Source organism: Taudactylus pleione, unplaced genomic scaffold (genome assembly GCF_031769625.1).
Source record: "Taudactylus pleione unplaced genomic scaffold, aTauple2 ptg000043l, whole genome shotgun sequence".
Taxonomy (NCBI): domain Eukaryota; kingdom Metazoa; phylum Chordata; class Amphibia; order Anura; family Myobatrachidae; genus Taudactylus; species Taudactylus pleione.
In genome coordinates, this window is record NW_028284445.1 from 8,193,410 (window position 1) to 8,207,474 (window position 14,065).

General features: G+C 43.2%; 1 protein-coding gene across 5 annotated transcripts in view; it reads left to right on the plus strand.

Annotated features, from left to right (window-relative positions):
* STARD13 (StAR related lipid transfer domain containing 13) overlaps positions 1–14,065 on the plus strand; it is a 382,223-nt gene that overhangs the window by 282,806 nt on the left and 85,352 nt on the right. Inside the window, exon 1 of one of the 5 annotated variants that reach the window (XM_088460231.1) lies at positions 2,609–2,744. The exons of the other annotated variants lie outside the window; for them this stretch is intronic. Coding sequence (XP_088316357.1) covers positions 2,711–2,744 — 34 coding nt within the window. The 5' untranslated portion in view covers positions 2,609–2,710. Of the gene's footprint in view, positions 1–2,608; positions 2,745–14,065 lie in introns of those variants that run through there. 5 annotated transcript variants of the gene reach the window in all.

Sequence of the window (14,065 nt, forward strand, 5' to 3'; positions counted from 1 at the left end):
AGAGATGCTGCACCGGCAGCCAGGAATAATTGATACATCGCCAGCGGCATTTCAAGTATGGCGCCGGCCGCGAGCCAAACAGCTCACGGACCAGCAGCCAAAATTTGAGTAGCTCGCGGCTTGCGCCATATTTGATATACCATTGGTGTCGTATCACTTATTCCTGGCTGCCGGTGCAGCACCGTCGATTCCACCCGGGCCCCCCTCTCTCTCTCTGCGCTCTCCATGTATGAAATGATGTCTGCAATGATTCTTCCTGGCTGGCTGCCAGGTGAAGAAACCACTAAACCAGATACTGTTTAGTCCGTGCCCTGTGCCCACCCCAGTCCAGCCAGCCTTCCTGCTCTGTCCCCCTCCTAGCCAGCCTTTTCTGTCCCCCTCCTACTCCAGTCAGCCTTCTCTGCCCTGTCCCCCCCAGTCCAGTCAGCTTTCTCCGCCCTGTACCTCCCCACCTAGTCCAGTCCAACCAGCCTTTCCTGTCTCCCCCCCCCCAGTCCAGCCAGCCTTTCCTGTCTCCCCCCCCAGTCCAGCCAGCCTTTCCTGTCTCCCCCCCCAGTCCAGCCAGCCTTTCCTGTCTCCCCCCCCCCCTGGTCCAGCCAGCCTTTCCGTCTCCCCTCCCCAGTCCAACCAGCCTTCCCTGCGTCCTGCATTTTTCTTCCCTTTCCTTCTGCCTTTTGATGTGGGTCTGGCTATTTCAGTGTATTCTCTGCAGATCTGGCAATTTTAGTGTCTTTTATTTGGGTCCTGCTTTTTCATTGCTTTCCCTATATATTTAGGTGTATGTGTGTGTGTGTGTGTGTGTGTGTTTACAACAGTCTTCTCTTGTATAGTGTCATATATTATATTATAGATTGACATGCTATAATAACAACCACAGCCCAAACTTTGAGAATTTTTAAACTGGTTCTCGCACCAATTGATGGATGAGGGGGGGGCTGCCTATTTTGTCAGTACCGGGCCCCACGATTCCTGATGGCAGCCCTGTCCTTATTACATGATGGTATCCATTATCTCAAGATCTAGTGCCAATTCGAAAAAAACTACTTTCATTCTTTAATTCAGCAACCCCTAAAGAACCTAAGTATCATTAATAACTAAACATTTTTATTATTATTATTAGGCTATGTAATATATTTATTTAATAAACAGAAATGTATTTTATATAATTTTGGGTACTGCAGTATTTGGTTATATGGTAATTTGGGGCAGCAGGGTTGTTGTAATGATTAGCATTACTGCCTCATAGCACTGAGGTCTTGGGTTACATTCCCTCCACATCCCCAACTGTATGGAGCTTAAACACTTTCCCCATGCTTGCTTGGGCTCCCTCCAGCCACCCCTGCCACCCCCCACAATCACAATAATATACTGGTAGTTTATTCTCCCCCGCCCCAGTGGGTATGTGTGTGCATGTGGCAGGGAATATACTGTAGATTGTAAGCTTCACTGCGGCAAGGACTGATGTAAATGGCTAAATATTCTCTGGAAAGCGCTGCGTCATATGTGCTATATAAATAACTGGTAATAAATAAATGTTAATAAATAATACTTTATAATGTTCAAAATAGTTAAGAATCACACAATACTGCAGTACTCACCATTGCTTATTACTACAGCATGACCAATGTGTCTATAATTGCTATATTCTATTCCCAGTCAACCTGTCTCAAAGTTTTATTTTTAAACAGAGTAGCACATTAGTGTTAGCTGCAGCATTTGCTTAGTTGTGTGGTTCCATCGAGTCCTTTACCACCAGTGTAGATCAAGAAAAGCTGTTGAATTATAATTTGTTCTTAAATTGGTTGGAAATTAAATGAGTGAAATATTTTAGCCTGAAGCTCACTTCAGTCTTATTATCCACGGGCCCCGTGCGCTAGTTTGGATGCATTTCTTGGCTAAGCCGTGACATTCTTTCTTTATTATGTCAAGTAGCTGCTGACCATTCAGACAGACATATTCGGTTGCAATCGTCTTGCTAGATGCCAAAGGGCAAAACATTACTTTTAATTACGGTCCTAGAGATATTACATACAGTGATCTACATATTTAGAAAGCGGACTTTCCAGGAATCGTCCCCCAAAAAAGCTTGCAGCCCCTTTAATTCTCCAGCAGCCATGGAATGAGGTTCTTTTCTCACTCACGCACAGAAATGGCCGCTCACAGTACCGAATCTATTCAGCAGAGAATAAAGCATTCATAAGCTGTTCCATTTCTGTATGAAAACATTTCCTGTGGCATTTTAATCTATCATTGTAAACATCTCGGTCTTTTCTGCTGCCAAGCTTGTGTCAGCTGCCTTCTATTTGGGAACAGAAGCCGAGATACACATTATGTCACCCGCATGCAACCACACAAATGTCAGCCTTATCCGAGTATCAATTCTAAAGCCCAAATATTCTCCTCTCTTGCTTGAGTCCTTTGTGATTCTCATGTAAACAGTACCAAGATCAGGTCACACCCAGAGTATGACAAACCCTGAAACATGAGAATGTGAATGTCTGTTTAGATTACGATTGCTAGTGAACAATTATATCACAAGGATCTGTTGAAGCCCAGACAGTGCATAACAAAAAGCCTGGTTAATAGCAGATTCGTGGAAGAGTCTGGTTGCCGGGCTTGATGTTTTGGGATTTTCTAATGCAACGATTGGATTACCTGTGAGGCCTGCAACCATTCCCTACCCCCCTGCTGTGGAACATCATAGTCCTCAATGTCTAGGGTTTCCTCAACAAGGTCCTCACAAGGTGAGTAGCCCACAACATTTTCTACATGTTTTACAAAGCAGCTGACAGGGATGAGTTGGACTGGGGCGGTACACCTGTCAAACCATAACACAGGTGCCCTAAGGCAAGTTCAGGGAGGACAGGAACCTCTTGTGGAGCAGAAGGGCAAACTCTGGCTTGATCTTGACTTTCAGTATGAATACAGACCATGAAAGCGGGGCCTCACATTCCTACGGACTGTTTTGGCTTTTAGGCAAAACAAAAAATTATTTTGACCCTTAATTTATAAATTAAAATTAAACCTGGCCTGAGGAATTGGAGCTCGCCGTCTGTCTATGTGGGGGTGTACATGAATTATTCATGCTATCTCCGTCCTCATATTCGCCACATAAGTTCATCTTCATTCTCTTCCACACAGTGTACAGCAGTAAAGGCCCCCATACATCAGCAATCTGAAAACCACAATTAAACAATTTGAAGATTTATTGCCCGATCTTAGGATTTCCCAATCGAGCAATCTGCACCCATACACTACAGATCTTTTTCAGTGATTTGCAGATCAATTGCAGCAAACACAGATCTGCCAATCTTGAAAGGCCCATCATTTTGCTAGAAACGGTCTGCAAATCTGCTGATCATGTCCATACACTAGCAATCTACAGCCCCAACCGATCTGTGAAATCCAACATGTTGGACAATCTGATGTAACAATTCCAATCACTTTTTGGTTGCAATCTGCGATCTGTGAAGCCCACACATTGCAGATTTTTATACACAATTGATTGCAAGTTGCAGAATTGCCACAATCGATTGCTGATGTATGGGGGCCTTTAGTTACAGACGGGCCCCCTGCCCATACAGGTTTAGGTCTCATCTAATATGAGGACATTATGAGAAAGAGTAGTCTATAACCCGATAATTGATAAATGGGTCCCTATACAGTACGAGATCTTGCAGTTACCAATAAATGTGTGGTGCCCAAAAGATTTTAATTGATGCAGTTGTTCCAAATCATGTCTTCATTTTACAATTCTGATCGTCTATGCCTTGCATTTAGTAGCTGCCACAAACATGGACCAATAACATGGGCAGGATATAAATGATTGTGTGGGTACATCCCTGCATTCGTAGGAACATTGCTTATAAATATGTAATAGGTTAACATCCTTAATTGTCACTTGATACCACTATTCACTCAACCTGGCTCAGGATACAGAGACTATAAACAGCACAATTTACTCAGTCATAGCACAGTCAGTAACATATTGTTTTGAAACACTATGAACAGTCATTAAACATAAGGGAGAAAAGATACAAAGGGAACATGTATTGCAGCCAAAAAAATGTGGAAAAAGTTGTCCACAGGGCAAACTCACCAAGGATGCTCTATTTTAATCTACTGTATGTTTAAACATAAATAAAATACATTTTTAATAATAAAATTATCGCTTTAATGTAACGTCCACAGTCTTTTTATTTAAAGTTAGATGTATTTGCATGCAAAATATGTACTCTAAAAAGACGCATATATGTGGAGAAAGCACCTATCAGCTACAGAGGACACTTTACTATCAGTCAGTCAGAAGCTGCAAGCTGGTGCTGGCATCATTATCAGTGTGTATGTGCCCCAGCTCTCAGTGACCTGCACCTGATATGGCTACTGGCAGGTGTATCTGCAACCCCATGGTGGTCTGCCTCATTCCCAATTACGCAAATACTTATTTACTACTACTCCGTGTGCATTCATATGCACCTTACCTCCACCGCATAACTCCAAAGCATATGGAGGTGCTTTATATGTGGACAGGCGCAGTACAAATGTATATACGTAGGCAAACGTGTAGCCACAATGTAGAGTGTGGCCACAATGTAGAGTCAGATGCCAGCCAGCCAAATAAAGGTGCCAGTAAGTAGGAACATAAATCCAAAAAGTTAATACCAGAAGTTACTGTTGAACTTGGATAACTTTTGTCTTTTTCTCCATGAGTTTCTTTCTGCCTCCGTTAGAGGGAGGGTAGGAGGAATGACCCCAGTGTACACACAATGACCCACTCCTATAATGGTGCTGGGTCATGGGAGTATCGTGGGAATGTCATGGGAGTATCGTGGGCATGTGGGTATGAGTTTTGGCTCCTGTATATCTGGATACCTTTTTTATATTTTGTTATGGTTTGGAAACATTTTAATAAGTAAGACTTTTTTGTTTAATTGTGGGATTTAGATTTTAGTATCCTGGAATATTTGGTTTTCGCTAAGTTTAAGTTGTTCTGAATGAGCATTTGTTCTAGGAGCAGAAAGTTGGTTCTTTTATTACCTAACACTACATTCATAGAAATTACATAGAGTTGTGCCACAAACCATTTCTTTCTGGGAGTTACATTCATCAGAGATTGCCAAACTGCATTGCCTACAGTATGTAGCAGCGTGATGATCCTATCCCATGTAATAGTATAGGAAGATAGTCCTATTTATATTGCTAGAGGCAAATAAGAACAGTTGATGAATAGGAGACCTAAACAACTTGGATTTGTTTGGCCGTCCTACTCTGCAAAATAAATCCACAGATTTACTGTATTATTCCGTATAGGTGGAGAGGAAACTTTGTTTATTTATTCCTCCTCCAGATTACATTCTGGGGCCAACCGTATTTGTCATGAAGACTGACATCATAGCATGGATCACAGCAGCAATAACAATGGATAATGTTTCCGGGACTACTATCACTGAAGTCATTGGTTGCAGACCTGTGTAGTTGGAGAGTAAATAGAGCAAGTACTGTATATATAAGTATCTCTGACAGCCTGTGACATGGTTGATGAAAGTGAATCATTGATATTGTGCTGTCACACTGAGGTAAGAAGGAGAAGTTTGTGTATGCTATTCTTAGCCTCATGTCCTGGCTTCATGTGTATGTTTATCACTGGACTGCTACACTTAGGGAAATGTAATCAATATCAATTTATACACATCACAGATTATGGCCCTCATTCAGAGCCGTACGCTCTGAGCAGAGCGCACGCTCTGAATGAGGGTCGCCCTCCTAAAAAATGGAGAGTCCTCCTGGACGCTCGTATAGCTGTGGGTCACCACCCACAGCCTATACGAGCGTGCAGTTTGATGGCCGCGATGGTCTTGACCATCGCGACCATCGAAACTGCGAGCCGGAGCCTGCGGTTGAGGTTTTCACCCGCAAGCTCTGGAGTGATTTTGGCTCTATCAGAGCCAAAATCACTCCCACTGACATCACTAGTGATGTCAGTGGGCCGGCTTCTGACGGGAGGCGTTCCCGTGGGAACGCCCCCGTCAGGGAGGCACGCCCCCGGCACGCCCACCAAAGGGGGCGTGCTGTCAATCAACATCGACAGCACGCCCCCTTTGATCAGACACAACGAGCGAAGGACTTTCCTTCGCTCGTCGCGTCTGGCGCATGCGCACGACGGAGCTCCCTCCGTCGTGCGCATGCTCAGTGCAGAACATCGACCCACTTGCGAGCGGACAGCCGCTCGCGAGTGGGTCTGAATCAGGGCCTATGTTTGATTTTTGCTGCAACATTTAAATGAGACCATTTTTTTAAAGTGAAACCTCTGACTGTTTTCCAATCAAAACATATGATTAGAATGGTTAGCGTAGTGGTTAGCATGTCTTCCTCGCAGCCCGGAGCCTGATTCATCAGTTGCATTCCTGACCAAGGCACTATCTGTGTCAACTTTGTATGTTCTCTATGTCTTTTCATGGGTTTCCTCCCACATTCTAAAAATATACTGGTAGGGTTCATTTTTATGCTAGAAGCTAATTAACCTATGTGTATGTGAATATAGGGGTCTATTTACTTAAGCCTTGGATGGAGATAAAGTGAACAGTAATAAATGACCAGCATGCACAGATTGCCGGGGAAATGGCACGGCCTCCATTTTCCCGGCGATTTCCTCGCAGCACATGCGCAAAACGGTGGAAAAATGGCAGCGGTGGCCACTTTCCGAGGATTTGTGCAGCGCTGAGACACCCGAGGGAAAGACCTTGGAGAGGCAAGTTTTAGATAATATGGGGGCAGGATGTGTGGTGCAGGCCCCCCTGGGACTCGGGGGTCCGTGTTCACCGCACACAGCTAGGTATTATAGCATCCCACCACAGCTGTACTAATTCAACGTATGCCAAGAGACAGCACTGATCAGAGTAGTAAGTAGTCTATTTGAGGCTACAGGGAATAGCAACCAGAAGCCTTTGGGCTTCACTGTATCCCCACTCTTTACATTGGTAGGGGGTCTGCATTATAATGCCCCCAATAATGTTGGAGTCTGCATTGTATACTGCTTCCTGAACAAGGTCAAGCGTTATATATTGGTCACTTCTAGGCACTCTGGACCTCATTCAGAGTCGATCGAAGCGGCCGCACGGTCGTACGGGAAAAGGGGCCGGATATGCAAATGATTCCCTCGCAAGTTGTGTCCCTAAGTTTGGATCGGTAGCTGGCCAACCAAGGGGAGGAAGCGGCCGGATTTAAAAAAAATACGCCCCCTTCTCATACGCATTGCACGTCATCTCCGGACATATAAGGATTAAACGAGACCATCGGGAACCATCGGAACTGGTCGTAAAGCTTAAGGTTGACCATACCCTCTCTTAAGCTCTACGATCATGTCAGTGTAAAAACCTCCCATGTCACATGTGCCATGACGCTACTTTGTTAATTATGCACTCCCATAAACCGTATGCACTCCCATAAAACGCTGTTCGCATAATTAGGCACGCCTGCGTTCGGATCTCCACTCCCCCGTTTTCAAGCACCTTCCCCTGTTACCACCCACAAACGCCTCAATCTGTCACTCAAACTACCGACCTGGCTGTGATCAAGGAGAGGGAAATTTCTGATCGTAGCGGCTAGTTTGCGGAAGCGCATTGCGAACTTTACGCATGCGCAGTATAGCGAACATCGGTGGCGTACGACCGTGCGGCCGCTTCGACAAACTCTGAATGAGGTCCACTGTCTCAAATTACTTTGTATTGCATATTTGTTGATAATTTGGTCTCTGTAATGTGTCGAGGTTATTAAAAATGATAACTATAATGTATAGAGGTCAATAGAATGCTAGATGTATTGTTCAGGATTCACTAAAATGCTCAGTGTACTGTGCAAAGGGCACTAAAATGCCCTCTGAATTGTACTGACGTCACTAGAATGCTCTCTTCACCGTACTGAGGTCATTTGAATAAATCTCTGTATTATATTAAGAGCTCTAAAATGCTCTGTGTACTGCACAGAGGCCACTAGAATGTTCTATGTATAGTATATATGTAGCTAAAATGCTTTCTGTATCATACATAAGTTAATGATCCCTGTATTGTATAGAAGACTAAAATGCTCTCTATGTTGTATACCTGCAGCTAAAATGCTCTTTGTATTGAAGATACGCCTAGAGGCCTGATTCAGAGATGGATGCAAGTGCCATGACAGCTGCGATCTCGCACGGATCGCAATTGTGAAAATGTGGTAATGACTCACTCAATGTCCAGTGCTTGGAGACGCCCATTGAAAGCATCGCACATTGGGCCTGATTCAGACCCGCTCGCTAAGCCTCAGACGCACGCTTTGGGCGATAGTCGCCCATTTGCGCATGCGTCAATATGCGCATTCATGCGCCACTCAGTGTGATCGGGAATCGTGTGCTCGTAGTACACAGACTGGACGCTATTTTGAGTGACAGCGCCGTTTGTGGGTGGTAACGGGAAGGTGCTTGTGAATGGGGGAGTGGTGCTGCGAACGCAGGCATGTCTGGGCGTCAAAACAGAGTTTTATGGGTGTGCATAACTAGCAAAGATGTGTCATCGTACACGTCACGTTGGATGTTTTTCAGCCTGCAGTGACCGCAGTGCTTGCAGCGTGGTAAGGTCTACCTCAAACGCTGCGTGCAGCTCCGATGGCTCTCAATGGTTCCGATTGTCCATACACTTCCTGGAGATGATGTGTGTTAAGAGACAAAAGTGGGAGTCTTTATACCGGCGTGCGTTCGCTCTGCCATCGCTCTCTAAGACATAGAGGGCGTCCATTCACCAGACAGTGCGATCGCGTCATTTGCATACCCGGCCCCTTTTAGCTGCGTGAGAGAGCAGCTTAGCGTCCGGGCCTGAATGTGCTCCATTGACCGCTCACGCACAAAAACGGAAACATTGAACGCTGTTCAAACTGCCATCAGCCTTCTGAGTAAATCTAAGTTGCCGCAGAGACAGCGGGTCTCCAGACACACAGCTGGATCTCCTGCTACGATCAAGAACGCAGTGGCTAATTTATGGACGTCCAGTAACAGCGTTTGAACGGTCCCGGCACGCCAACGTTTTTCTAACCACCCCCCATTACCTCCCACAAATGCTGACTACCTGTCACTCACTCTGCGAGTGAATCCTCTGTGTGAGCGTAATCGCAATTCAATCGCTGTGTGTGCGCAGTGCGGTTTATACTCATGCACAATGACTAGTAACACAGGTCTGCGATGAAAAACCTTTTTTAACGAATTTATGTGATACTTATATATTTTTGGCTTCTGAACACGAAAATGACTCCCGATTTTGCATATCACATCACGTTTTTCTGCAAACCGTGTATTTATGAATAAGTAATTTTTTTCATATTCTCTAAAGTAATAAATGTATTCTGCCTACATTTATTATAAAACATTTTCTTTAATGAATTCAGTCGGTAGTATAGAACGTTGCAATTCAGTTCTCGGCATAAAACTTCCCCCCTGCCCAGTGCCAGATTAAGGTCCACATGGTCCTGGAGCTGAAATTTACAAAGGGCCTAAACCCCATAACTTCTTAAGGAACATTACACACACACACACACACACACACACACACACACACACACACACACACACACACACACACACACACACACACACACACACACACACACACCTACAACTACAAGGTGAGCTGGCGAAGGTGGAACCAAATACAACAGATGCAACACACACAGTACACAGTACACACTACACACACACAGTACATATACAGTACACACCACTCATACAGTACAAGTGATTTCAACATTTTTAGGCAATGTCAAGGATCCAACCTACAAATAAATTGTCAGGGAAATGCTTAATAGTTACAGAAACCTTGGCTGCAATATGAGTTTAAAGGTACATTTTTTTGAATTCCCATACTGAGCATTTCCCGAATAATCTTGGAGACTACAGTGAAGAACAGGGTGAACGGTTCCACCAAGATTTTAAAAGTGTAGAAAGAAGATACCAGGGTCGTTGGGACGTCAGCATGATGGCTGACTACTGCTGGATGATACACAGAGACGACACAGAAAAAGCTTATAAGTGAAAAGCGACAAAAACGAAGTTTGGAGAAAAAAAAAGATTAACGATTTTTTTTCAATAATTATGGTTTTGTTTCTATTTTTGTTTGATTTTATTGTTATTTTATTATATAATTAAGACAAAAACATAGTGATATCTATCTACACGTCTTCACATTTCACAATAAATATGTCAAAAACAATTAAACTACTTGTTTTTTTCTTAAAAATGTATGTAACCCCCTTATAGGTAAATGTGATGTGGTAATTTTTTTTAATATACTATTTCTTGATGTACACAGGAGTATAATTAAGAATATAAAAGTACTATTAAAAAAGCTTTCAATACTTTAAATTTTGCCGACCTGTGTAATCGCTCGATCTGCGTAAATATCATAATTTCGTCCATCTCTGAAGCAGGCCCTAGGTCACACACATGCTGCTTCATACCTGGACATCTGTATTTCATATAGTACAATTGAATACTATGTAATCTAGAGCGTAGAGTATACTTATTGACTTGTTATATATAACACAGTTTCCTTTTTAATGGTCTGTCTGACAACTAATGGCAAAATATGATAATGTAAAGATTTCTTGCTTTGTCAGTGCTCTCTAACCCTTTCTATATTACATCTCCCAGTCCATTTGTTACTTCAGTATGGTGCAGAACGTTCCTGTTCCAAGCAATTGCATTTGGTGTTACTTGACATATGATGTCAGCTGCCCCTTGAAACCTGGTTTAGATTGTGCATTAATAATACCTGTGCATGTAAAGATCAGCTGCGTCTGTTTAATCTTACAGAGTGTACGTTGTATTGTCTGGAAGGAAAGGTCCTGGTTTACATCCTGGTGGGGAATAGTAAAAAAAAAAAAAAATCAAACCATCTGTAACTAAGCACAGATTTGCATTCTTAGATGTCTAGACAGATTCTCCGGTGTACTTTGGTTAGAATTATTTAGAAGTGGACTTTTGCAAAAACCGGTGCAAAGGAAAATGTTGTTCTGCTTTCATTGTTCCTCCGGACTAGTCTCATAAATGTCCCAGACACACTGCATTGTCATATGTTATTAAACAGCATCGTTTGCAAACCTAAATTAGCACAAGTTGTTTGCTACAAGGCGCTGTGAAACCCTTGTGGCACCACATACAAAGACAATAATAAGTGTAATGGGAGTCAAAACTGTGTATATTTGTGTGGTATGAAAAGTGGACATTCAAAACGTCAGTGACCTTGCTTAAGCAGCATAAAGAGACAGTACGCTGAATAAGTGATTATTTATACATCTATGCCTTTCTATGTTCCTGTAACTGACTACACTTCCATGAATGAGAGATATTTCTTTCAAACTGTAATGCTCCTTAATGACACTTTTAGTGAATAATTGGCTAAAGCTATTTTTATTTTTTATAGGAACATTTCCCGCTCTGTTGATTGAGCAATTTACTGTAACAGCTCTAAACGTATTCATGATTTGAAATATACGGTGACATTTAGATATTCAGAGTATGCCTGTGTATATTACATAGCATCATGAGACACATACTGTAACATTACATAAACAATAACTAGTGCTTACATACTTTTAGAAGATAGTTCTGCTGAGACTAAGAGGGGTATTCAATATGAAACGTCAACCTCGCCGTCGAAAATTTCGCCGCACATCGGAGCTTTTGCCGGCGAAAAAGTATCGAGCGGCCCCGCTTATCCCCGTATTCAATATGAAATCGTCGAAAACGGCACCCGGCGATACTTGAATCGGTGAAAACAAAGGTGAATTTTTTGGAAATAATTGTAGGACCCCCTAAAGATGTCCAGACCTCGGGGATCAGTATGGGTACCCCCGTTTTTGCCTGAAGAAGAAAGTCAGGGTTTTTAAATAGCCGCGGCAGGTGGTTTTTTCCCGACTTTGAAGAAGTGATGCAGAAGAGCATTTTGCTTTTTTTTTAAATTTTTAAAAGTGGTCCCATCAAATTTGGGGTACATGAAAATGGGTACTAGCATATTTTTGTGCCCATAAAGTTATTTTATAAAAATTCAGCAAAAATGCACCTGCCGCTACATTGCGCAATGAAAAAAACACCTGCCACATACTTGGGGACCCCACCAGAATTAATTTCGTTAGTTTGGCATATTTTTCCCCTTTTTTTTTATTTTCACAAGAAAAATTTTTTTTTTTTCTATTTAGGGTGTCCCGATTTTTTTTTTTTACTTTTTTTTTTAACATTTCCTTTTTAAGGGGACATTCCCAAAAGTACAGGCTATTTTTTATAAGTCTGAACCCCCAAACCCCAATTCTGCACTTTTTTTCACTTGCTGTAGTGATTTAAAAAATTATCCCTGTTTTTTTAAAAATGACCCTTGGCCCCATTAACGAACAAAAACGGGAATTTTCGGGAAATATGCCTGGGACCCCCCTAAAGATGTCCAGACATGGAGGATCACTATGGGTACCCCTATTTTTGCCTGCAAAAGAAAGTCTGGTTTTTACATAGCTTTGGCAGGTGTTTTTTCCTGCCGCGCTATTAGAAACCCCAACTTCCATTCGGTAGTTAAAAATGGGGGTACCCATGGTGATCCCCCATGTCTACACATCTTTAGGGGGTCCCTAGAATATTTCCCGAAAATTCCCGTTTTTGTTGAACCTGTAAAAAAAAGTTGAAAAAATTTACAAAAAAAATTACATAAGGTCCCCCCCCAAAAGCCAAACCAGCCCCAGGCTTGCCAGCCAGTGGTGGTTTCTAAAAATACGGGGAACAAAATGTGTAGGGTTCCACCGTATTTTAGAAACCAACACCAGGCTGCAGGGACTAGTGCTGGTTTTAAATATAGGGGGCAAAAAAGATGTGGGGTACCCCCTATATTTAAGACCAGCACCAGACCCAACCGACCGGGGTGTAATGCCACAGCCCGAAGACCCAATCACCGGGGCTCCAGGTCCAAAGCATTACACCCCAAGTCGGTCAGCGCAAGCCGGTGATCTCGGGGGAGTCGGGGACCCCCCAAAAAAGGGTCCCCCCTCTCTGGAGCACCACAGGCTTACGCTGAAGCCTGGGGCTCTTCCCCATACCCCTTGCTTGGTGGGTATGTGGGTAATAGGGGGTGCCAAATAATGTAACACTATTGTACTTTACAGTGGAACTACAAGTGCCAGCATGCCTGCCATTTTGCACTTGTGGAACTACAAGTGCCAGCAGACATGCGGCACCTGTAATTTCACTGTAAAATAAATAGTTAAAAAAAGACAAAACACACACACCGTGTCCAGTATAAGTTTATTACACACACATACCCATTCACACACATACCTATACCAGATGTTTGGTCCCGTTGTCCAAGTAGAACATCCAAAAAACATGGCCTTGCAAAGAAAAAAATCATACTCATCGCTATCCTGGCGCTGGTCTCCGCAGTAATCCACGTACTTGGCAAAAAAAAAAACCGAATACACGACCAATGAACGAGCTATGAATATGTGTGTTCCCACGCATACTCATAGCTCCCGAATGCCAGCTGACGGCACATCCACGGAGCTGGCAGTCCTGAGAGCCAATCAGCGGCCGCGCTGACTGTAGAGCGGCCGCTGATTGGCTTCGGCTACTGACAATTCCCACGTGGGCCAGTCACACCACGTGGGAACTGTCAGTAGCCGGAGCCAATCAGCGGCCGCTCTACAGTCAGCGCAGCCGCTGATTGGCGGCTTTAGGGTATATTTACTAAAGTGCGCGTTTTTAGATGTGGAGTTGTTGCCCATAGCAACCAATCAGACTCTACTTATCATTTATCTAGCACCTTCTAGATCTAGAAGATAATAGTTAGAATCTCATTGGTTGCTATGGGCAACAACTCCACTTCTAAAAACTCCCACGATAGTAAATATACCCCTAAGCGTTGAACAATACACGTTACTTGTCACATATTTTAGTGTTTAACGTTTCATAACATTGTGGAATCTGTACACTACAATTCTGCTAAATAATCACAAGCGTATATAGATAGCTGTATTTCCGTAGAATCCGACTTTGACATATGCG